The following is a 20,931-nucleotide window of genomic DNA, read 5'->3' on the forward strand; positions in this document are numbered from 1 at the left end:
CCATTTCACTCTGGGCTGAACATCATGTCGTCTACTCCTCTGGACCGTTTGTGAAATACTACTCTGTTACAACGCCAGCGGATAAGAGCGGACTGAGGTGGGAGATATCCCTCCTAATATGGTGCTGCGCTGCTTAAAGAGGATAGAAGGAATGTTGCTTTTGCCTTCGAGCCTGATAGCAACGGCCAACCCTGCCAAACACATGAGCTCATTGGACTTGAGCTTTTAAAGATGTTAAAGTAATAATGCTTTAATTCTGCACAACAGCCCCCTTCGTGGAGCGCTCCGAGGCGGACATCTGTGTGCGCCGGGCTGATATCCCCGGGTTTACCGATTTATATTCCCTTCTGCTTTTTATTATTGAGGTGCGCAACTAGTGGTCAGAGTAGCTGAGAATGGTAGCGATCCCATGTCTTCTGTCACTGGGTGCACATATTTGGTAATGAAGTGAAGTTAGATGTAATGGAAGATGAATACAATATGCTGATCCCTCCCCTTACACAAGGTAGCAAATGTAAAAGGACTAGAGATGAGCGAGCACCAAAATGCTCGGGTACTCGGGACGAACTTTTCGCGATGCTCGAGGGTTCGTTTCGAGTAACGAACCCCATTGAAGTCAATGGGCGACCCAAGCATTTTTGTATTTCGCCGATGCTCGCTAAGGTTTCCTTGTGTGAAAATCTGGGCAATTCAAGAAAGTGATGGGAACGACACAGCAACGGATAGGGCAGGCGAGGGGCTACATGTTGGGCTGCATCTCAAGTTCACAGGTCCCACTATTAAGCCACAATACCGGCAAGAGTGGGCCCCCCCCCTCCCAACAACTTTTACTTCTGAAAAGCCCTCATTAGCATGGCATACCTTTGCTAAGCACCACACTACCTCCAACAAAGCACAATCACTGCCTGCATGACACTCCGCTGCCACTTCTCCTGGCTTACATGCTGCCCAACCGCCCCCCCTCCCCCCCACAGCGCACACCAAAGTGTCCCTGCCCAGCCTTCAGCTGCCCTCATGCCACACCACCCTCATGTCTATTTAGAAGTGCGTCTGCCATGAGGAGGAACCGCAGGCACACACTGCAGAGGGTTGGCACGGCTAGGCAGCGACCCTCTTTAAAAGGGGCGGGGCGATAGCGCACAATGCTGTACAGAAGCAATGAGAAATAGAATCCTGTGCCACCGCCATCAGGAGCTGCACACGTGGGCATAGCAATGGGGAACCTATGTGCCACACACTATTCATTCTGTCAAGGTGTCTGCATGCCCCAGTCAGACCGGGCTTTTTAATTCATAGACACAGGCAGGTACAACTCCCTATTGTGAAGTCCCTGTCGACCGACAGCATGGGTGGCTCCCTGGAACCCACCGGCGGTACATAAAAATATCCCATTGCAGTGCCCAACACAGCTGAGGTAGTAATGTCGTGCTTAATGCAGGTGGGCTTGGGCCCACACTGCATGCCCCAGTCTGACTGGTAATATGTACCTTAACAGTAACCGCGTTGGTGGTAATGTGGTGGTGACTGCGGACCTAGTAGCGCGGTTTTATTTTGCTGGTTTTCGGAATGTGGCCAGGATTAAGTGGGCTGTGGCGGGGGATGTTTTTGAGGCACTACGTGTCCTCTCCACGTGTCCGTGGTTATATGCACCTTAACAGTAACAGCGTTGGTGGGAAATGGCCTCGCCGCCATCATGTCTTTGGGAAGCCTCTGTTTCCACACCCCAGAGACATACCATTAGCAGCGGTATAGGCAGAGCCCAGAATTAGTAACATTTCAGCCGTAGCATTAGCGACAGGCCCCACTAACATATCACTAGCAGCATTATAGGGGGAGCACAGTATGCGTTCCATTTCAGTAATAGTAGCACTCAAGACAGGCCCCAGTAACAATTCCGAAGCAGCAGTATAGTGGGAGCGCAGTCTTCGTTCCATTTCAGTAGCTGCAGTATAGACAAGACACAAGTTACATTTATGTAGCTAAAGTGTAGGCCAACCCCACACACACTTCTGTACCATGAGTGCAGGCGAAGAACATACAAATTACTATGATTACACTGTAGGCGAGGGGCCACAAAAAATGGTTCATCAACAGTACTAATGTACATCCAAAAAATTGGCCATGGCCAACCAAGAGGGCAGGTGAAACCTATTAATCGCTTTGGTTAATGTGGCTTAAGTGGTAACTAGGCCTGGAGGCAGCCCAGTTTAACGAAAAATTGGTTCAAGTTAAAGTTTCAACGCTTTTAAGAGCATTGAAACGTATAAAAATTGTTTAGAAAAATTATATGAGTGAGCCTTGTGGCCCTAAGAAAAATTGCCCGTTCAGCGTGATTACATGAGGTTTCAGGAGGAGGAGCAGGAGGAGGAGGAGGAATATTAGACACAGATTGATGAAGCAGAAATGTCCCCGTTTTGGATGGTGATAGAGAACGATGCTTCCATCCGAGGGTGCAGCCTACGTATTGCTTAGGTATCGCTGCTGTCCGCTGGTGCAGAAGAGAAGTCTGGGGAAATCCAGGCTTTGTTCATCTTGATGAGTGTTAGCCTGTCGGCACTGTCGGTTGACAGGTGGGTACGCTTATCCGTGATGATTCCCCCAGCCGCACTAAACACCCTCTCTGACAAGACGCTAGCCGCAGGACAAGCAAGCACCTCCAGGGCATACAGCGTGAGTTCAGGCCACGTGTCCAGCTTCGACACCCAGTAGTTGTAGGGGGCAGAGGCGTCACGGAGGACGGTCGTGCGATCGGCTACGTACTCCCTCACCATCCTTTTACAGTGCTCCCGCCGACTCAGCCGTGACTGGGGAGCGGTGACACAGTCTTGCTGGGGAGCCATAAAGCTGGCAAAGGCCTTGGAGAATGTTCCCCTGCCTGCGCTGTACATGCTGCATGATCTCTGCGCCTCCCCTGCTACCTGGCCCTCGGAACTGCGCCTTCTGCCAGTAGCGCTGTCGGATGGGAAGTTTACCATCAGCTTGTCCACCAGCGCCCTGTGGTATTGCATCATTCTCGAACCCCTTTCCTCTTCGGGAATGAGTGTGCAAAGGTTCTCCTTATACCGTGGGTCGAGCAGTGTGTACACCCAGTAATCCGTAGTGGCCAGAATGCGTGTAACGCGAGGGTCACGAGAAAGGCATCCTAACATGAAGTCAGCCATGTGTGCCAGGGTACCTGTACGCAACACATGGCTGTCTTCACTAGGAAGATCACTTTCAGGATCCTCCTCCTCCTCTTCCTCCTCCTCAGGCCATACACGGTGAAAGGATGACAGGCAAGCAGCATGGGTACCGTCAGCAGTCGGCCAAGCTGTCTCTTCCCCCTCCTCCTCATCCTCCTCATGCTCCTCCTCCTCCTGAACGCGCTGAGATATAGACAGGAGGGTGCTCTGACTATCCAGCGACATACTGTCTTCCCCCGGCTCTGTTTCCGAGCGCAAAGCGTCTGCCTTTATGCTTTGCAGGGAACTTCTCAAGATGCATAGCAGAGGAATGGTGACGCTAATGATTGCAGCATCGCCGCTCACCACCTGGGTAGACTCCTCAAATTTTCCAAGGACCTGGCAGATGGCTGCCAACCAGGGCCACTCTTCTGTAAATAATTGAGGAGGCTGACTCACACTGCGCCGCGCAAGTTGGAGTTGGTATTCCACTATAGCTCTACGCTGCTCATAGAGCCTGGCCAACATGTGGAGCGTAGAGTTCCACTGTGTGGGCACGTCGCACAGCAGTCGGTGCACTGGCAGATTAAACCGATGTTGCAGTGTCCGCAGGGTGGCAGCGTGCGTGTGGGATTTGCGGAAATGTGCGCAGAGCTGGCGCAACTTTCCGAGCAGGTATGACAAGTGGGGGTAGCTTTTCAGAAAGCGCTGAACCACCAAATTAAAGACATGGGCCAGGCATGGCACGTGCATGAGGCTGCCGAGCTGCAGAGCCGCCACCAGCTTATGGCCATTGTCACACACGACCATGCCCGATTGGAGGCTCAGCGGCACAAGCCAGCGGTTGGTCTGCTCTGTCAGACCCTGCAGCAGTTCATGGGCCATGTGCCTCTTCTCTCCTAAGCTGAGTAGTTTCAGCACGGCCTGCTGACGCTTGCCCACCGCTGTGCTGCCACGCCGCGCGACACCGACTGCTGGCGACGTGCTGCTGACACATCTTGATTGGGAGACAGAGGTTGCGTTGGAGGAGGAGGAGGAGGAGGAAGGTGCTTTAGTGGAGGAAGCATACACCGCCGCAGATACCACCACCGAGCTGTGGCCCGCAATTCTGGGGGTGGGTAGGACGTGAGCGGTCCCAGGCTCTGACTCTGTCCCAGCCTCCACTAAATTCACCCAATGTGCCGTCAGGGAGATATAGTGGCCCTGCCCGCCTGTGCTTGTCCACGTGTCTGTTGTTAAGTGGACCTTGGCAGTAACCGCGTTTGGTGAGGGCGCGTACAATGTTGCGGGAGACGTGGTCGTGCAGGCCTGGGACGGCACATCGGGAAAAGTAGTGGCGACTGGGAACTGAGTAGCGCGGGGCCGCCGCCGCCATCATGCTTTTGAAAGCCTCCGTTTCCACAAGCCTATACGGCAGCATCTCTAGGCTGATCAATGTTGCAATGTGCACGTTTAACGCTTGAGCGTGCGGGTGCGTGGCGTCGTACTTGCGCTTGCGCTCAAACAGTGGCGCTAGCGACGTCTGGACGCTACGCTGAGAGACATTGCTGGATGGGGCCGAGGACAGCGGAGGTGAGGGTGTGGGTGCAGGCCAGGAGACGGTAGTGCCTGTGTCCTCAGAGGGGGGTTGGATCTCAGTGGCAGGTTGGGGCACAGGGGGAGAGGCAGTGGTGCAAACCGGAGGCGGTGAACGGGCATCGTCCCACCTTGTGGGGTGCTTGGCCATCATATGCCTGCGCATGCTGGTGGTGGTGCCTCCCCAGCTGATCTTGGCGCGATAAAGGTTGCACACCACAGTTCGTCGGTCGTCAGGCGTCTCTGTGAAAAACTGCCACACCGTAGAGCACCTTGACCTGTGCAGGGTGGCATGGCGTGAGGGGGCGCTTTGGGAAACAGTTGGTGGATTATTCGGTCTGGCCCTGCCTCTACCCCTGGCCACCGCACTGGCTCGGCCTGTGCCCACACCCTGACTTGGGCCTCCGCGTCCTCGCCCGCGTCCACGTCCTATAGGCCTACCCCTACCCCTCAGCATGGTGTATTACCAGTGATTTGATTTCCCAGGCAGGAAAGAAAGTGGCGCAAGCCTGCAGCCAAAATAGAATTTTTTCCCTTGTTTTTCAAAGGACAAGCCACACTGCGTGTATTCAATGAATACTACTAAGTTTAATAACTGTGTTGTGGCCCTGCAAATGTGTCACAGAACTGCAGTGATGCAAAGTTATTCGCTACAGCAGATCAGGGATTTCCCATGCAGGAAAAAAATTGGCGCAAGCCTGCAGTAAAACGTAGCTGGCTGCGTCTGATTTTTTTTAACGTTCTGCACGCAGCACACACGTACCCAGAGCCCTGAGGACTGTCAGAGGCAGGCGAAATAGAATTTTTTCCCTTGTTTTTCAAAGGAAAAGCCACACTGCGTCTATTCAATGAATAATGTATGTCTTCTGGCCCTGCCTACACAATTCTATCCCTGTAGTATTAATGCCGGGTGCAATGGTCTGCACAGCCGGTTTTGAGAAAAAAAATAAAATATGCAACACTGCTAACAGCAGCCTGGACAGTACTGCACACGGATAGATGTGGCCCTAGAAAGGACCGTTGGGGTTCTTGAAGCCTAACACTCACTCCTAACACTCTCCCTGCCTAACCACCACTTCTGTCCCTATTGCAGGGCGCAATGCTCTGCAGATCCAATTTTGAAAAAAAAAAATACAGTGCTAACACAGTACTGCCCACTATTAGATGTGGCCCTGAGAAGGACCATTGGGGTTCTTGAAGACTACACTAACTCCTAACGCTCTCCCTACAGCAGCTCCAGCACGATACCACTGTCCCTCAGCTAACTCACAAGGCATGTGTGGCGAGCCGCGGGAGGGGCCGATTTTTATACTCGGGTGACATCTGATCGCCCCAGCCACTCACAGCAGGGGGGTGGTATAGGGCTTGAACGTCACAGGGGGAAGTTGTAATGCCTTCCCTGTCTTTCAATTGGCCAGAAAAGCGCGCTAACGTCTCAGAGAGGAAACTGAAAGTAACCGGAACACCGCGTGGTACTCGTTACGAGTAACGAGCATCCCGAACACCCTAATATTCGCACGAATATCAAGCTCGGACGAGTACGTTCGCTCATCTCTAAAAGGGACACTTCAGGTATCTTAGTAAATCTGGAGAAAGTCATTGGCATTTTAATCTAGAACAGCTAGTCAGGATCATTTCTCCTTAGGGAGAGCACCTAGAAGGTGTACAGAGACTTATAAGGCCATGCATGCTCCTCTGGGAAATATGCAAATGAGAAGATGGAACAATGACTCTACAGCACCACCTATTGGAAGGCAGCATTCCTGCAAGTCAATGTCAGACCTTTCAGCAAGCCTTGTAACAATGACTGGGAATTTAAGCCAAAGCCAGAAGGAAAAGGTAACCATGCACAGAAGCTGTTTTCAGGTGATTACCCCTCATTAGTGTGCAGTAGGCTTGCCTAGTGAGAGGCCTGGGTCAGGATATGTGGGTATCGTTTCTCCTTAGAGAGAGCACCTGGAAGGTGTGAGGAGACTTATAAGGCCATGCATGCTCCTCCTGGGAAATATGCAAATGGAAAGATGGAATAATGCGTCTATGGCACCACCTATTGGACAGCAGCATTCCTGCAATTCAGTGTCAGACCTTTTAGCAAACCTTGTAACAATAACTGTTCTATCTATTCAATAACCAAAATCGGAGCTTGTTGCATGTAGCAACCAATCGCGGCTCAGCTTGTTAAGGGGTGTAAATGTTATGCTTCTGTCTATTTAAAAGAGTCTTCCAAGATGTATAATTTACATGAAATCCAGCTCTCCTGCCATAAAATAACACATCGGCTTATACTGGCCACTCCCACTGTGTCACGAGCCGTCGCTCAGTCCTACTCCCACTTTTTGTGACCAGGCTGCAGTCCCACCCGGTTTATAGGATGTCGTAGGCATTGCAGCCAATAACAGAGCTTAGTGATCGATCTCAGAGCTCTGCTATTGGCTGAAGGGCCTGTGACGCCCCATAAGTAGGCTGGGGAAGTCTGTAAATGTGACGTCAGTGGGGAGAAAGCGCCTTTTAAGACCTTGTTATGGCCTCCATCAAGGAGTTCCATCGGAGTTTCCATTCAAAATCCTGAAACCGGCACCGTTGGATGGGACCTGAATGGAACCTATCTCGGAATTTAATGAAAACTGCTGAAATAGGGGATCAATAAGCCTCTGTTCCGGCAGGTTTCTGTTCATTTCCGGCATTTTTTGCTGAAAAGAATAGCGCAGTCTACCATATCATTACTTCTGGCATGAAATGCTAGAAATGAACAGAAACCTGCCAAAATAGACCCCTATGGGTTTCATTAAGGATTTGTTCAGATCCCGTCTTTGGGATTTTAAATGGAAACCCCAACAGGACCGCTAGACAGAGACCATAATGAGGTCTGAACACGCCCCTATGCATCCCTCCCAATCGTTCCAGATTTTGGTGGCTCTCCTACCTTTCTGGGAGGCATGGCAAATGCCCCTCCATTCTACCTCCGGGCCACTCCTGTAACTTGGCTCAACAGGAGCTGCAGTAACAGTCCTCGCTGATCTATGGTGTATGCAGCATCAGGACTTCTCCCGCTGCGGAGTATAGTATGTCCCTCTTCTCATTGTTCAAAAGTTGGGCAGTATGTGTAATGTAATGTATGTATTGTAGCTATGTCGTAATGATGTGCGTTGACCTTGAGGCTGCTTGGACTGGCCGGCCATGGTATTTGCCTTGCCTTGTCATCGTAGCTGGCACTGGCTGTTATGGTTTCTCATTGGAACAGGTTTAAAAAGATCCGGAACCGGATGTGCTTGTGTGCATTGTGATGTTGTAACACTGTGACACAACACTGATGGGAAGGACAGAGAGGAGCTGGTGAAAGTGAGTGGTTTGGTGCTAGGAGGCTGGGTATAGATGGACTGTTCTGGTACCGTACCTATACAGTAACCTTGGTTTTGGTACCATGTCCATGCAGTAAGCTTATAATGTGAGAAACAAAAAAGGAGAGACATTCAGGCCTCAGAGAGAAAAAAAAGTTGCCCCATGGCCATTGTTGCTTCTGGTGGTTCCAATGAGGTGGTTCACTAGTGTGGAAAGGGATAATTGTCACTAACAGGTGGATTGCTAACCTGGGTTTATTGGCAATACTGTATTTTTGTGCATCATCAACCAATGCCACACACCTACTTGGGGGTTTATTTGCCCCCTCGTCTACTGTTAACAATTTCAGGTTATTTATCCTTGGAACTGTAGATCTTCTTCTCAAACGGTGGTTTTATTTAGTCAGCTTGCTTCTGTTTCCGTAACTATGGATTTAGTACCGTATCTGTGTAGTATTCTTGGTTCTGGTACCATATTTATACAGCAAGCTCTGTTCTATTGTCATATGCATATAACAGTGGAAGATAAGTCCCTGAGAACTCATGCGCTCTTGGCAAAGTGTGTATGGAAGAATTGAGACGCTGATGGCCGGATGAGCATTGGGTCGATAGTTATGTAAAGTCTATGGATAGCACCTTTGACCTGTCTCACTAGTAGGGAGCTTGAGGACTACATTTGTCTAGGGCAGCAAAAACTCTAATTATGGCCCAGGTAAGGGGTGAGGTGGGAGCACAATGTTGGCATCATGTACACTCCTCCATGTCCTCGAACTGGTCTTCCTAGCAGTCCATATAAATATCGTCATAGTCATTATCATCTCTATATTGCACCGACATATTCTGCTGAACTTTCCAAGTCAGAGGGTCCAAAGTCAGAACCTCATGACTAATCCAGCATGCAGGACTTCTTCGCCCGGTAAAATGCCGGACGAGTAAGCGGAGACCAAACGAACCCCATTAAAGTCAATGATGTTGATTTAGCACCATTCGGTTCCATCATAAGACGGATCTGTTCTACCAGGGGGTTCCATTTTCCTGCTCCCATAACTGAGGAGGAAACGGAACCTCTGAACGCAGATGTAAGAGTAGCCTGTTTGTCATCTGCGCCTTACAAGTAAACTTTTTTTTTTTTTATTATTCTATCTGTTATGATGTATGTGATATATGGGAGTTAACCCTTTCCAATCCAATTTGTATCCTGGTTTTCCTAGGGGGCTTATTCTTTTTCTGTCGGTATACAACAGTGCTATCTGCTGGCTAAAGCCAGTACTGCATGAGGTGACACGTTGGATAGACTCCGACAGCAGAGAGGCTGGCAATATACAGTAAGAGAACCCCGACGGACGTCTTCCAACATCGGAGCTGTACAGCCTTAAATCATAATGTCTTCAGACGTCAGACAGTGGATTGGAAAGGGTTAATTAGAGACCGATGTACGTGCAGTCTCTGTATGGCATTCGGAACAATGAAGAGTAAATCTGGGAATGTTTTTCCTTTTGCCAGTACTTGCATAGTACAGTATTTCTATACAGTCTGCTCTTGAGCTTGTCTTCAAATCATTCCATATAAGGGCTTCAACGGTAACTAATGCTGGAGGCCTTTATGGCCATTGCACAATTTCCTTGTTACTCGTTTCATTACGTTGTTCCCACACATCCTCTAGGACTCGGGAACTACTTATTTTAATGGTCTGTTCCTTGTCAGATGTTAAAAAATTCCCAAGAAAACACAACCTTGAGGGCTCGTTCACGTCTTGCACATGCAAAGTGAATAGAACCCATTGATTTCAATGGGTTAGATCACATGAGCAACCTCTTTCTCGCGAAGGTTGACCTATCTTGGTGCATGTTTGTGCACTGAAAGAGCCCACTGAAATCCATGAAGGTGTATAAATTTCTTAAAATCCCATCCTCAATGATTGTATTGGAAATACTGTGGCTTTCGGCAACAGAGAATTGTGTTCTGTTATGGTGTGGTCTCTCTACATAGGTCTACACACTAGTTACATTGTGATGGTAATTAACACTACAGACCTACCACAGGGATAGAAAAATAGGAAGTACCAAAACATGACACCTGTTACATTTATTGTCTGGATTGGCTAATTGCCTGGCAAAAAATGCAAAACCGTTCTGCACCTTGTAATGAATGCATTAAAGGGAATTTCTAGAAATCTCATAGCGAACCAATTAAGGTGTAACATAAATGTATAAGAAGATTTTCTCTTTTGCCGTTTAAAAAGAAACTATCACATATTGTACATTTTCATAGAATGGTAGAGTTGGAAGGGACCTCCAGGGTCATCAGGTCCAACCCCCTGCTGAGTGCAGGATCACCAAATCATCCCAGACATATATTTGTCCAGTCTTTGTTTGAAGACTTCCATTGAAGGAGAACTCACCACCTCCTGTGGTAACCTGTTCCACTCATTGATCACCCTCACTGTCTAATATCTAATCTGTGTCTCCTCTCTTTCAGTTTCATCCCATTGGTTCTAGACTAGTCTTTCCTTGTGCAGATGAGAATAGGGCTGATCCCTCTGCACTGTGACAGCCCTTCAGATATTTGTAGACTGCTATTAAAAGTCTCCTCTCTGCCTTCTTTTTTGCAAGCCAAACATTCCCAGATCCTTTAACCATTCCTCATAGGACATGATGTGCAGGCCGCTCACCATCTTGATAACTCTTCTCTGAACTTGCTCCAGTTTGTCTCTGTCTTTTTTAAAGTGGGGTGCCCAGGACTGTACACAGTATTCCAGATGAGGTCTGACTAAGGAAGAGTAGAGCGGAATAATGACCTCATGTGATCTAGACTCTGTGCTTCTCTTAATACATCCCAGACTTGTTTGCCTTTTTGGCTGCTGCATCACATTGTTGACTCATGTTCAGTCTATGATCTATTAGTATACCCAAGTCTTTTTCACCTGTGTCTGGTGTGTGTATATTCTGGCATATCTGATTTACAGGTGCATTACATGTGAAAGACGACTAAGGCTGGGTTCATGCAATGTTTCTGTGTATGCTGTGGCTTTCTGCCTCAGGTTTCTGCTGAATTGCCAAAAATGGTACTCTAAAAGAACATTGAATGAAACTGTTAAAGGGGTCATCCATAGGCCATCAGTATCTGATCAGTGGGGGTCCCACCACTGAAGACCCCATCTGATTTAAGGGTCAATAACACTTGTGGATGCGCTACAGTGTCCACTTTAATCAGCTGCATCCATCAATCAGATATTGATTGCATATCCTGAGCTGAACATCACCCACATTTAAAGGCTAGATAGCCCCTTTAATTCTAATTAGTCAAGCAAAGATCCTTGTTGCAGTTTGTTTAGATGTTTGGAGGACAGAACAATATAGTCCAATATACTATTCTCTCCTCCAAAAGAGAATTTTGATGGCAAGAATTGTGCTGGGTGACAATTTGCTCGACACAGACCTTGTAGTCGAAACATTGCTACTATGTTCATGGAGGAATAAAGACTTTTTATATTTGCACCTTGAATGCTGTCACACCTCTTCTAACCTGAGGATAGGTCATCAATGGTATTTGCCCGGAAAACCCCTTCAATGGAACATAGTGTATTAAATATGATGTAACCTTTACTATTTACTGTATATACTCGAGTATAAGCCTAGTTTTTCAGCACATTTTTTTGCTTATACTCGAGTCAGGGAAGGCTTAAAAATCCCTCCATACTCACCTCCCAGCCGGCGGCGGGTTCGGCAGGCTGGTGTGTATCCGGCGGCGGTACGGCTGCTTGAAATCTCTCCGCTGTCATCCCCCGCCATCCTCTTTGCTCAGCTCTGTCATCCCCCGCCGTCAGCGCTGTGTAAGTAAGAGCTGTGATTGGATCGAGCGTCAGCCAATCACAGCCAGTGCTCGATCATTCACAGCCAATCAAGCTGCTTTAGAAATCTCTCTGCTGTCATCTCCCTGCTCGGCTTTCAAATCCCCTGCCGTCAGTGCTGTGTAAGTAAGCGCTGTGATTGGATCGAGCGCCAGCTACAATTGGCTGGTGCTCAATCCAATCACAGTGCTTACTTACACAGCACTGACAGAGCCAAGCAGAGAAGACGGCGGGGGATGACAGCGGAGAGAATTCAAGCAGCCTGTCGCACAGATACAGACGCCGGCTGGAGGGTTTTTTTTACCCAGTATATACTCCAGTATAGCTCGGCTTATACTCGAGTCAATAGGTTTTCCCAGTTTTTTGTGGTGAAACTTATTGTCTCAGCTTATACTCGGGTCGGCTAATACTCAAGTATATACGGTATATGCATGTCTGTACCAAAGCGCTGCAGCCTGATGTGTTAGTGGATGTTATGCATTATACTTGATCACCACCCTTTCTACATGCCAGTAAGGACACATCTCAAGTCTTTACTATATGGATTGCCTTAAATGTTAGTAGTCTAATGAATAAATGTTTCTCATTTAATGCTTTCAGGGAATACGCTTTGATCCAGAAATTCCTCAGACGTTACGGTTGGAGTTTGCAAAAGCAAATACAAAAATGGCCAAAAGCAAACTTGTCGGAACCCCAAATCCCAGCACACCTCAGCTGAACAATGTACCTCAGTTTATCTCCAGGGATCAATGTAAGTATTGGGTTCCTCTATTGTATTTATAGCTAAATAGAAGGATTTTTTTTAGAGCAGACAGACGTTATTTCATCAGACAGTATCGTCTTTCATAAACTTGGATCAGATGCCACATCCATTATATTAAATCTACTCTACAGTTTTGGGACAAAATTGTAATCCAGGACCGGAGGGGGTATATTATCTGCAGTTGTTCTTCTCTACCGTGCCTCTGATTCATCAGTTCCGGGTCCCATCAAATGCAATCTTCAGACTACCCAATCCCCACAGTGAACTGCTAGTGTTAGACTGGTAATGCACTATACTTGGTCTCTGATTGGCCAGAACTGCTCATATGATTAGTACCGCCCAATCCGAGAGAAGTGCACAGTATGCATTAGGTAATTAGAACCCTACTGCAGCCATTTGGAAAACTGAAAACAAGGCCTGGAACCGGCAGATCGGAGGGGCAATAGAGAAGAACTGCAGGTAATATACCCCCTACTTTCCTAGAATAGAACTTTCTCCCGAAACTGTAGGGTCACTTAAACACTTGTCATCTTGGAACATAATGGCATTGTACAGAAGTACATACATATTACCAATGTCTGAACCAATACCATAGATCAGTGTTCCCCAACTCCAGTCCTCAGGGACCTCAACAGGTCATGTTTTCAGGATTTTTCCTCGGTGTTGCACAGGTGATTTAATTATTGTCAGTGGCTCAGACATTGCCACCGGTGTTCTTACCATAGGATATCCTGAAAACATGACCTAGTGGGGGGCCCCGAGGACAGGAGTTGGGGACCCCTGCCATAGAGTGCTAATTTATATTCCCCAAACTGTCTGTAGGACAAAGCTTGCTATACGCTAGCTCAAGTTCTGAGTAGAGATGAGTGAGCATACTCGCTAAGAGCAATTGCTAGACGAGCATTGCCCTTAGCGAGTACCTGCCCGCTCGAGAGAAAAGGTTCGGCTGCTGGCAGCGAGCAAGGAGCTGCAGGGGAGAGCAGGGGAGGAACGAAGGGGAGATCTTTCTCTCCCTCTCTTTCCCTCGCTCCCCCCTGCTGACTGCCGCAACTCACTGCTCCCCGCCGCCGGCAGCCGAACCTTTTCTCTCGAGCGGGCAGGTACTCGCTAAGGGCAATGCTCACTCAAGCAATTGCCCTTAGCGAGTATGCTCGCTCATCACTAGTGATGACTGCAAAATAGAATTCTGTCTGCAATTTTCATGTGAAAAGATTTAAAAGCAGATGATTTTGTGTCAATGCTGATGAGAAATGTTCAGTTTTCAGTCCATGATTCTTCCAAAGAGGAAAGCTTACAATAACGTCATCCCCTGTTTAGATGGCTGGTTCCTGCCTGCGTCGCTAAGTTCTTTCATCTTTCTATGTACCAGGATACAGTAACAAACAGCTTTGATACATTGTATCAGTCGTCTTCTTTGCCTAGAGCTTGAGCTACAATCCAGTCTCAGTAATGAAGTGTCAGACTGCTGATCCCTTATTACATACATGATTATTGAAATGTGGGTTGGGATATTTACACTGAGAACTCTATCCCTAACATTCTCTCTATCGGTGCTCAATAATGGAAATCTAACATGTTGGTCTCCAACGCCGGGTGTTTTGAATGGAGCTTGTGAGAAAATCCAGAAACCGCGTCCTCAGGAAGTTTCTCAGCTGTTTAAATAAATATGGAGCGAGTCACCTCAGTCTACAGGAACCTATTAAAGGGCCACTCTACTTTTTAAAACTTTTTTTTTATTATACATTCCTTAAAAGGGTTTTCCAGGCAGCACCATCCAGGATACACCGGGTTGCAGCACTGCTCTGACCCTGTGTAGTGGCCGGTTCTCGTAATTGCAAGTACCACTCTCAAATAAATCAATGGGACCTACAGAGAGACACGGGCTCTCCTATTACAGTTACTGACGATGATCACACACCTCCTGTCACACAGTCATAATAGAGGAGATCACAGCTCATCCTCCTGACTGTATATATATCTTCTGTAGATTATTTAGGTGAATATACAGTAGATGGTAATGATAATTCAACTGTCCACTGAGCAGGCAGAAATGGTATAGCCTCTAGCTAATGCTGTGCTGATGCAACATGGTATAGATGTGAAACAGAAAGTTTAAAAAAAATGTACCCTCAAGATGGTGTCTAATAAGCATCAGACAGGGGGCTGCACTTCATGGTAGTGACTGGAATACACAAAGGAGACCTTCTGAGTGTGACAGGCATTCAGGTGAGGGGGCAATGGATGGAAAGAATGTATTTTTGCTGGAGTGAGTCTTTAAAGATACTGCTGTCTTAAAAAAAAAAAATAGCATCCCTCATGTCCACGGGTAGTGTCTGGTATTGCAGCTTATCCACGTTTATTTCAATGAGCTCAGCTGCAATACCAACCAGAACCTGTGGACAAGCGTGGCGCTGTTTGTAAAAGCTGTAGTGTTTCTCTGCTTCTAATCGCCTCAACACACATGCGTTGTTGTGACACTAATAAACCCCGCCTACTGTGGCCCCACCTTATTTTACCATTTTAGAATGTGGAATATTCTTTAACCCCTTCATGACATGGCTTATTTTTGGGCTTAAGGACGCAATGATTTTTGGTGGATTTTAATCTCCATTTTTCAAAAGCCATAACTTTTTTATTTTTCCGTTGACGCGGCCGTATAAGGGCTTGTTTTTTGCGTGGCGAACTGTAGTTTTTATTTGTGCCATTTTTGGGTACATAGGCTACATTGTAAAACTTTTATTATTTTTTTTATGATCGTAGGGAGAGAAAACGCATTAATTCTGCCATAGATTTTTGGGTTGTTTTTTTTACAGCGTTAGGCCTCCTTCCCACGAACGGATTTACGTCGCATAATTTGCGGTGAAAATCCGCTGCGTTGCCCGCTGCTATTAGGTTCTATTGAACCTAATAGCACAATGCTCACGATGCGGAATTCCACCGCGGAATTCCGCACCGTGAAATCTCCCGTCCTCACCCGCAGCATGCTCTATTTGCCGCGGGTGTATGGTGTATGCGCTGATGGCTTCCATTGCAGTCAATGGAAGCCGTCCGTTCACGCTATCTCCCGCTGTAACACAGCGGAAGATAGCGTGAAAACGCTTTCCCGCCTACCGCCGCCGCGTCATGTGACACGGCCGGTGTGTCACATGACGTGGCGGCGGTGGGTGGGGAAGCGTCTTCACGCTATCTTCCGCTGGTAAGTATGGTCTCTGGGGGGCGCCGTGACGGACTTCGACGCGGAATATTCCGCGGCGGAGCCTGTCACGCTCGTGTGAAGCCGGCCTAAATGATGCAGCATAAAGGATACAATCCATGTTTTGTGCGGGTCGGTACGATTACAATGATACAAAAATCCTTTCTTTTTTCTTTAGGTTTTTCCAAAAGCGTATTCAATTTCATTCTACACGTTGTTACGTATACGACGATACCAAATATGTGGGATTTTAATTTAAAAAAATAAATTTTATGCTAATATGGGAAAAAGCACAAGAAAAGCTTTTTTTTTTTTTTACATTTTTTTTGTTTTACATTAATTTAATCTTTTTTTATACTCTCTCTCTCCTTCCTCTGAAATTTACCCGACTACTCTCGAGTATGCTAATGCTCGATCGAGGATCAAGCTCGGACAAGCATGCTCGCTCATCTCTAATCATAGGCAATGGCAATGCAGGACGCCTGTATCTGGCATCCTGTTGCCACGGCAACCCGTCGGGCTCTCCATAATTTCATTGCAAGAGTCCAATACCATCAGGGGTGGCTAGATATGATAGTTACAGATATAAGGAGGTATTCTGGAGACTGGGCAAAATTTTCGATATGTCCCTAACTTTCCCACTTATTGCCATTATTCTAATTGTTTGTCTAAATCCTCAAACTGAACTCGAGTAGATTTTTTGCTGGGCTGCACCCCAATGGCCGCTGAGCTGATTGCGCATGCACTTTCATAGCAATTACTTGCAGGATCAGCTAATATCAAACGCTGTCCAGCCGCTAAAGCACACGTCCATACAGCTCCGCAGCCGGATGGCGTCTCATGTCAGGTGACCCTGCTGGTAATGGCCGAGAGCGCACATGCTTATTCAGAACATGAAGTGAGTGCAAGTAAAGGTGGGCATTAGTATACAAGTACGGGAGTCGTTTGACACAGCGCCTTTCACTGGAGGATAAAAAATTAATATGCCTGTCCATCAAAAGCCGGGGGTGTTCCTGGTGCGGAGAAATCGGACTTTCTGCCTAACTGTAATACAGCGCTGGAAAACTATAAAAGAGGTATGCAAATGTAGCGGGGCGCTTATAACAGTATACCGTAATATGGTAATCTCGTTATTAACACTATTAGATGACAAGTTCCCTGCTTTTGCAGTGTCCCGTAGGGTGACCCCTGACACAGGGCATACGTTCAGGAGCAGGGAGGGTAAGATACTGGCTTGTCACAGCACCACTAACCATGCTCCCTCCCGGAGGGACCCACATAGCCTCGGCCAGGGCAACGCTGGGCCTCTTCCGGACATACCTAGGAGAGGGATGCCCAATAAACGGTAGAACAGAGATAGTAGTTGTCACGGGTGACCCCACCGTTCAGCCACACACCGGAATGACCTTCGGCAGAGAATAAAGGAGCCGCAGACATATATAACATACCTCCGGTCCCTGGGAATGGTCAGGGCCTGGAACAACTTTACTTCAATATAACTCCAACAGTACAAGGCAAAGTAGACAATCTTCCAAGTGCAGGTATTTAGACAGACTTGATTAAGAGTACCTTCACACGGTGATCCCAGGCTTCAGGACGCCCGTGTGAACAACTGAAGACGTATACCCCCACCCGGCGGTCCCAGGCTTCAGGACGCTTGGCTGTGAACAATGGAAGAAGAGTACCTCTACTCGGCAGTCCCAGACTTCAGGATGCTCGAGTGTGAACAATTAAAGAAGAGTACCTCCAGCTGTGGGTCCCAGACTTCAGGACGCTCAGGCGTGAACAATGGAAGAAGACTACCTCCAACTGGGGGTCCCAGACTTCAGGACGCCCGGGTGTGAACAAATGACAAAGAGTACCTCTGCACTGGGCCTTGAAGAATAACACTCACATTTCACTAACGCAATCTCTTAATGGGGCTCACTCTCTCATGCTTGAAAAGTCAATCCAGGGAACCTCTTCTCTTCCATTTTTCACTGCATGAGGGTTGAAGGTACCCTCATGCAGCTGAACCTCTTTATCAGGAACCCAGAAGACATGGACTTCTTCCCGCTCTCAGACACGCCTATATATACTCTTCATCATAGCATGTGACAGGACATAAATTGGTACATTCACAGGCAATCTGCAGGCTCTTGCAAATACTTAACCCATCACATGCAGCTGTGCAATACACAACAGAATGACTAGAGAGATTTGCACAGAGCATCTACATAAGACATGACCTATATGACATTACTAGCTAATATACCCGGCTTCGCCCGAGTTAATTTGGTACTGGTGTTTATCTGGTGTTCACACGGAAAATCTTATGAAGTCGTGGTTACTTTAGAGATACTGAGGAAAAACATATGTTCACTAGAGATGAGCGAACACCAAAATGTTCGGGTGTTCGTTATTCGTAACGAACTTCCCGTGATGCTCGAGGGTTCGTTTCGAACAACGAACCCCATTGAAGTCAATGGGCGACCGGAACATTTTTGTATTTCGCCGATGCTCGCTAAGGTTTTCATGTGTGAAAATCTGGGCAATTCAGGAAAGTGATGGGAATGACACAGTGACGGATAGGGCAGGCGAGGGGCTACATGGTGGGCTGCATCTCAAGTTCACAGGTCCCACTATTAAGCCACAATAGCGGCAAGAGTGCCCCCCCCCCCCCCCCCACTGTCAGCATAAAGATCGTCCTCCTCTGGCACAGCTGTAACAGCTGTAGCAGAGAAGAACGATGTTTGCCCATTGAATTCAATGGAACCGGCAATACAGCCGACTCCACTGAATGCAATGGGCTGCCGGCGATCGCAGGATGAATGGTCGGAAAGGGGTTAAATATATAACCCCTTTCCTGCAATTCATCCAGAAATGTGTTACACTAAAAATATATACCGGCGTATAAGGCGACGGGGCGTATAAGACGACCCCCCAACTGTCACCTTATACGCCGGTAATACAGTGGAGCAAAGAATAAAAAGCATTACTTACGTTTTTAGATGATCTGCGGCGCTCCTGCAGGCTGTCACTCCCTCCTGGTCCACGGCAGACAAGCTTTCTCCACGAAAGACTTTAAATCCCTGCCTCCAGAAGCACATGTGCCTTCAGCCAATCACAGCCAATGACAATGATGTCATTGAATGGCTGTGATTGGCTGTGTTTCTGGAGGCGGGGATTTCAAGCCTTGAAATCCCCGCCTCCAGAAACACAGCCAATCACAGCCATTCAATGACATCATTGTCATTGGCTGTGATTGGCTGAAGGCACGTGTCTTTCTGGAGGCAGGGATTTAAAGTCTTTCGTGGAGAAAGGAATACTCTGCCGTGGATTAGGAGGGAGCGACAGCCTGCAGGAGCACCGCAGATCATCTAAAAACGTAAGTAATGCTTTTTATTCTTTTCTCCACTGTATTACCGGCGTATAAGGTGACAGTTGGGGGGTCGTCTTATACGCCCGGTCGCCTTATACGCCGGTATATATTTTTAGTGTAACACATTTCTGGATGAATTGCAGGAAAGGGGTTATATATTTAACCCCTTTCCGACCATTCATCCTGCGATCGCCGGCAGCCCATTGCATTCAGTGGAGTCGGCTGTATTGCCGGTTCCATTGAATTCAATGGGCAAACATCGTTCTTCTCTGCTACAGCTGTTACAGCTGTGCCAGAGAAGAAGGATTTGTCTTCTATATGTTCTCAATGGGGTCAGCGCTGCTGCCGCTGGCCCCATTGAGCGCATATAGAATGCATCCATAGCGAGCAGCGGGAGGGGCAGACTTTCATATCAGGCGGACACCTTATCTCCCCAGCCACTCACAGCAGGGGGGTGGTATAGGGCTTAAACGTTGCAGGGGGAAGTTGTAATGCCTTCCCTGTCTTTATATTGGCCAAAAAAAAGCGCTAACGTCTCAGGGAAGAAAGTTTAATTTACCAGAACACCGCATGGTGTTCGTTACGAATAACGAACATCCCGAACACCCTAATATTCGCACGAATAGCAAGCTCGGACGAACGCGTTCGCTCATCTCTAATGTTCACCATTTTGCATAGTTCTCTGCGTTACCCAGAAAACACCACGTGGAGGCAACCATGCGACATTTCCTTTATATAAAATGACATCAGGAAGTGAGAGAATTAGATTACATACATAAAATTTGGACACTAATTCTTTTGCGCATAGAATTGAATAATCGAGTTGGGACCCATTAACTTTTCCTATTTATGACATAATCAATGCTTGTGCCAAATTTCATGTTTCTATGACATTGGGAAGTGAGACATTCAGATTATGTACGTAAAATTTGGATGCTAATTCTTTTGCGCATAGAACTGAATAATGGAGTTGGGACCTATTAGCTTTTCCTATTTATGACATAATCAATGCTCGTGCCAAATTTCCCATTTCTTTGAGACTGGAAAGTGAGAAAATTACATTCCGCACGTAAAATTTCAACGCCAATTCTTTTGCGCATGGAATTGAATAATCGAGTTGGGACCCATTAGCTTTTCCTATTTATGACATAATCAATGCTCGTGCTAAATTTCCTGTTTCTATGACACCGGAAAGTGAGAAAAATACATTCCGTACGTAAAATTTCGATGCCAATTTTTTTGCGCTAGAATTGAATAATCGAGTTGGGACCCATTAGCTTTTCCTATTTATGACATAATCAATGCTCCTGCCAAATTTCGAGTTTCTATGACACCGGGAAGTGAGAGAATTAAGATTCCGTACGTAAAATTTGGACGCTAATTCTTTTGCGCTAGAATTGAATAATCGAGTTGGGACCCAATTACTTTTCCTATTTTGGAGATAATCTATGCTTGTGCCAAATTTAATGTTTCTACGACATCGGGAAGTTGGAGAACTTTTGGTGAGTCAGTCAGTGAGTCAGTCAGTGAGTGAGGGCTTTCAGCTTTATATATATATAGATGGAGGGGGCCAGGAAAGCATGTACTGGGTCACACTTTATTACTACCTATATTGGAATCTCATGTATACCCTCTCACTGCCCTAATCCGTTATACGAACAGTGGACCATTTCTTCCTTTAAAGTGTTAA

The 20,931-nt window shown here is 47.1% G+C and overlaps 1 protein-coding gene across 2 annotated transcripts in view; it reads left to right on the forward strand.

The window, feature by feature from the left end:
- The window catches only part of RBPMS (RNA binding protein, mRNA processing factor), a 212,163-nt gene that overhangs the window by 125,190 nt on the left and 66,042 nt on the right, over window positions 1-20,931 (forward strand). For both annotated transcript variants that reach the window (XM_066574311.1, XM_066574310.1), the window contains exon 5: window positions 12,525-12,675. In XM_066574311.1, the coding sequence (XP_066430408.1) occupies window positions 12,525-12,675 (151 nt within the window). The remainder of the gene's footprint in view (window positions 1-12,524; window positions 12,676-20,931) is intronic.

The sequence above is a fragment of the Eleutherodactylus coqui genome, chromosome 7, assembly GCF_035609145.1.
Source record: "Eleutherodactylus coqui strain aEleCoq1 chromosome 7, aEleCoq1.hap1, whole genome shotgun sequence".
NCBI lineage: Eukaryota > Metazoa > Chordata > Amphibia > Anura > Eleutherodactylidae > Eleutherodactylus > Eleutherodactylus coqui.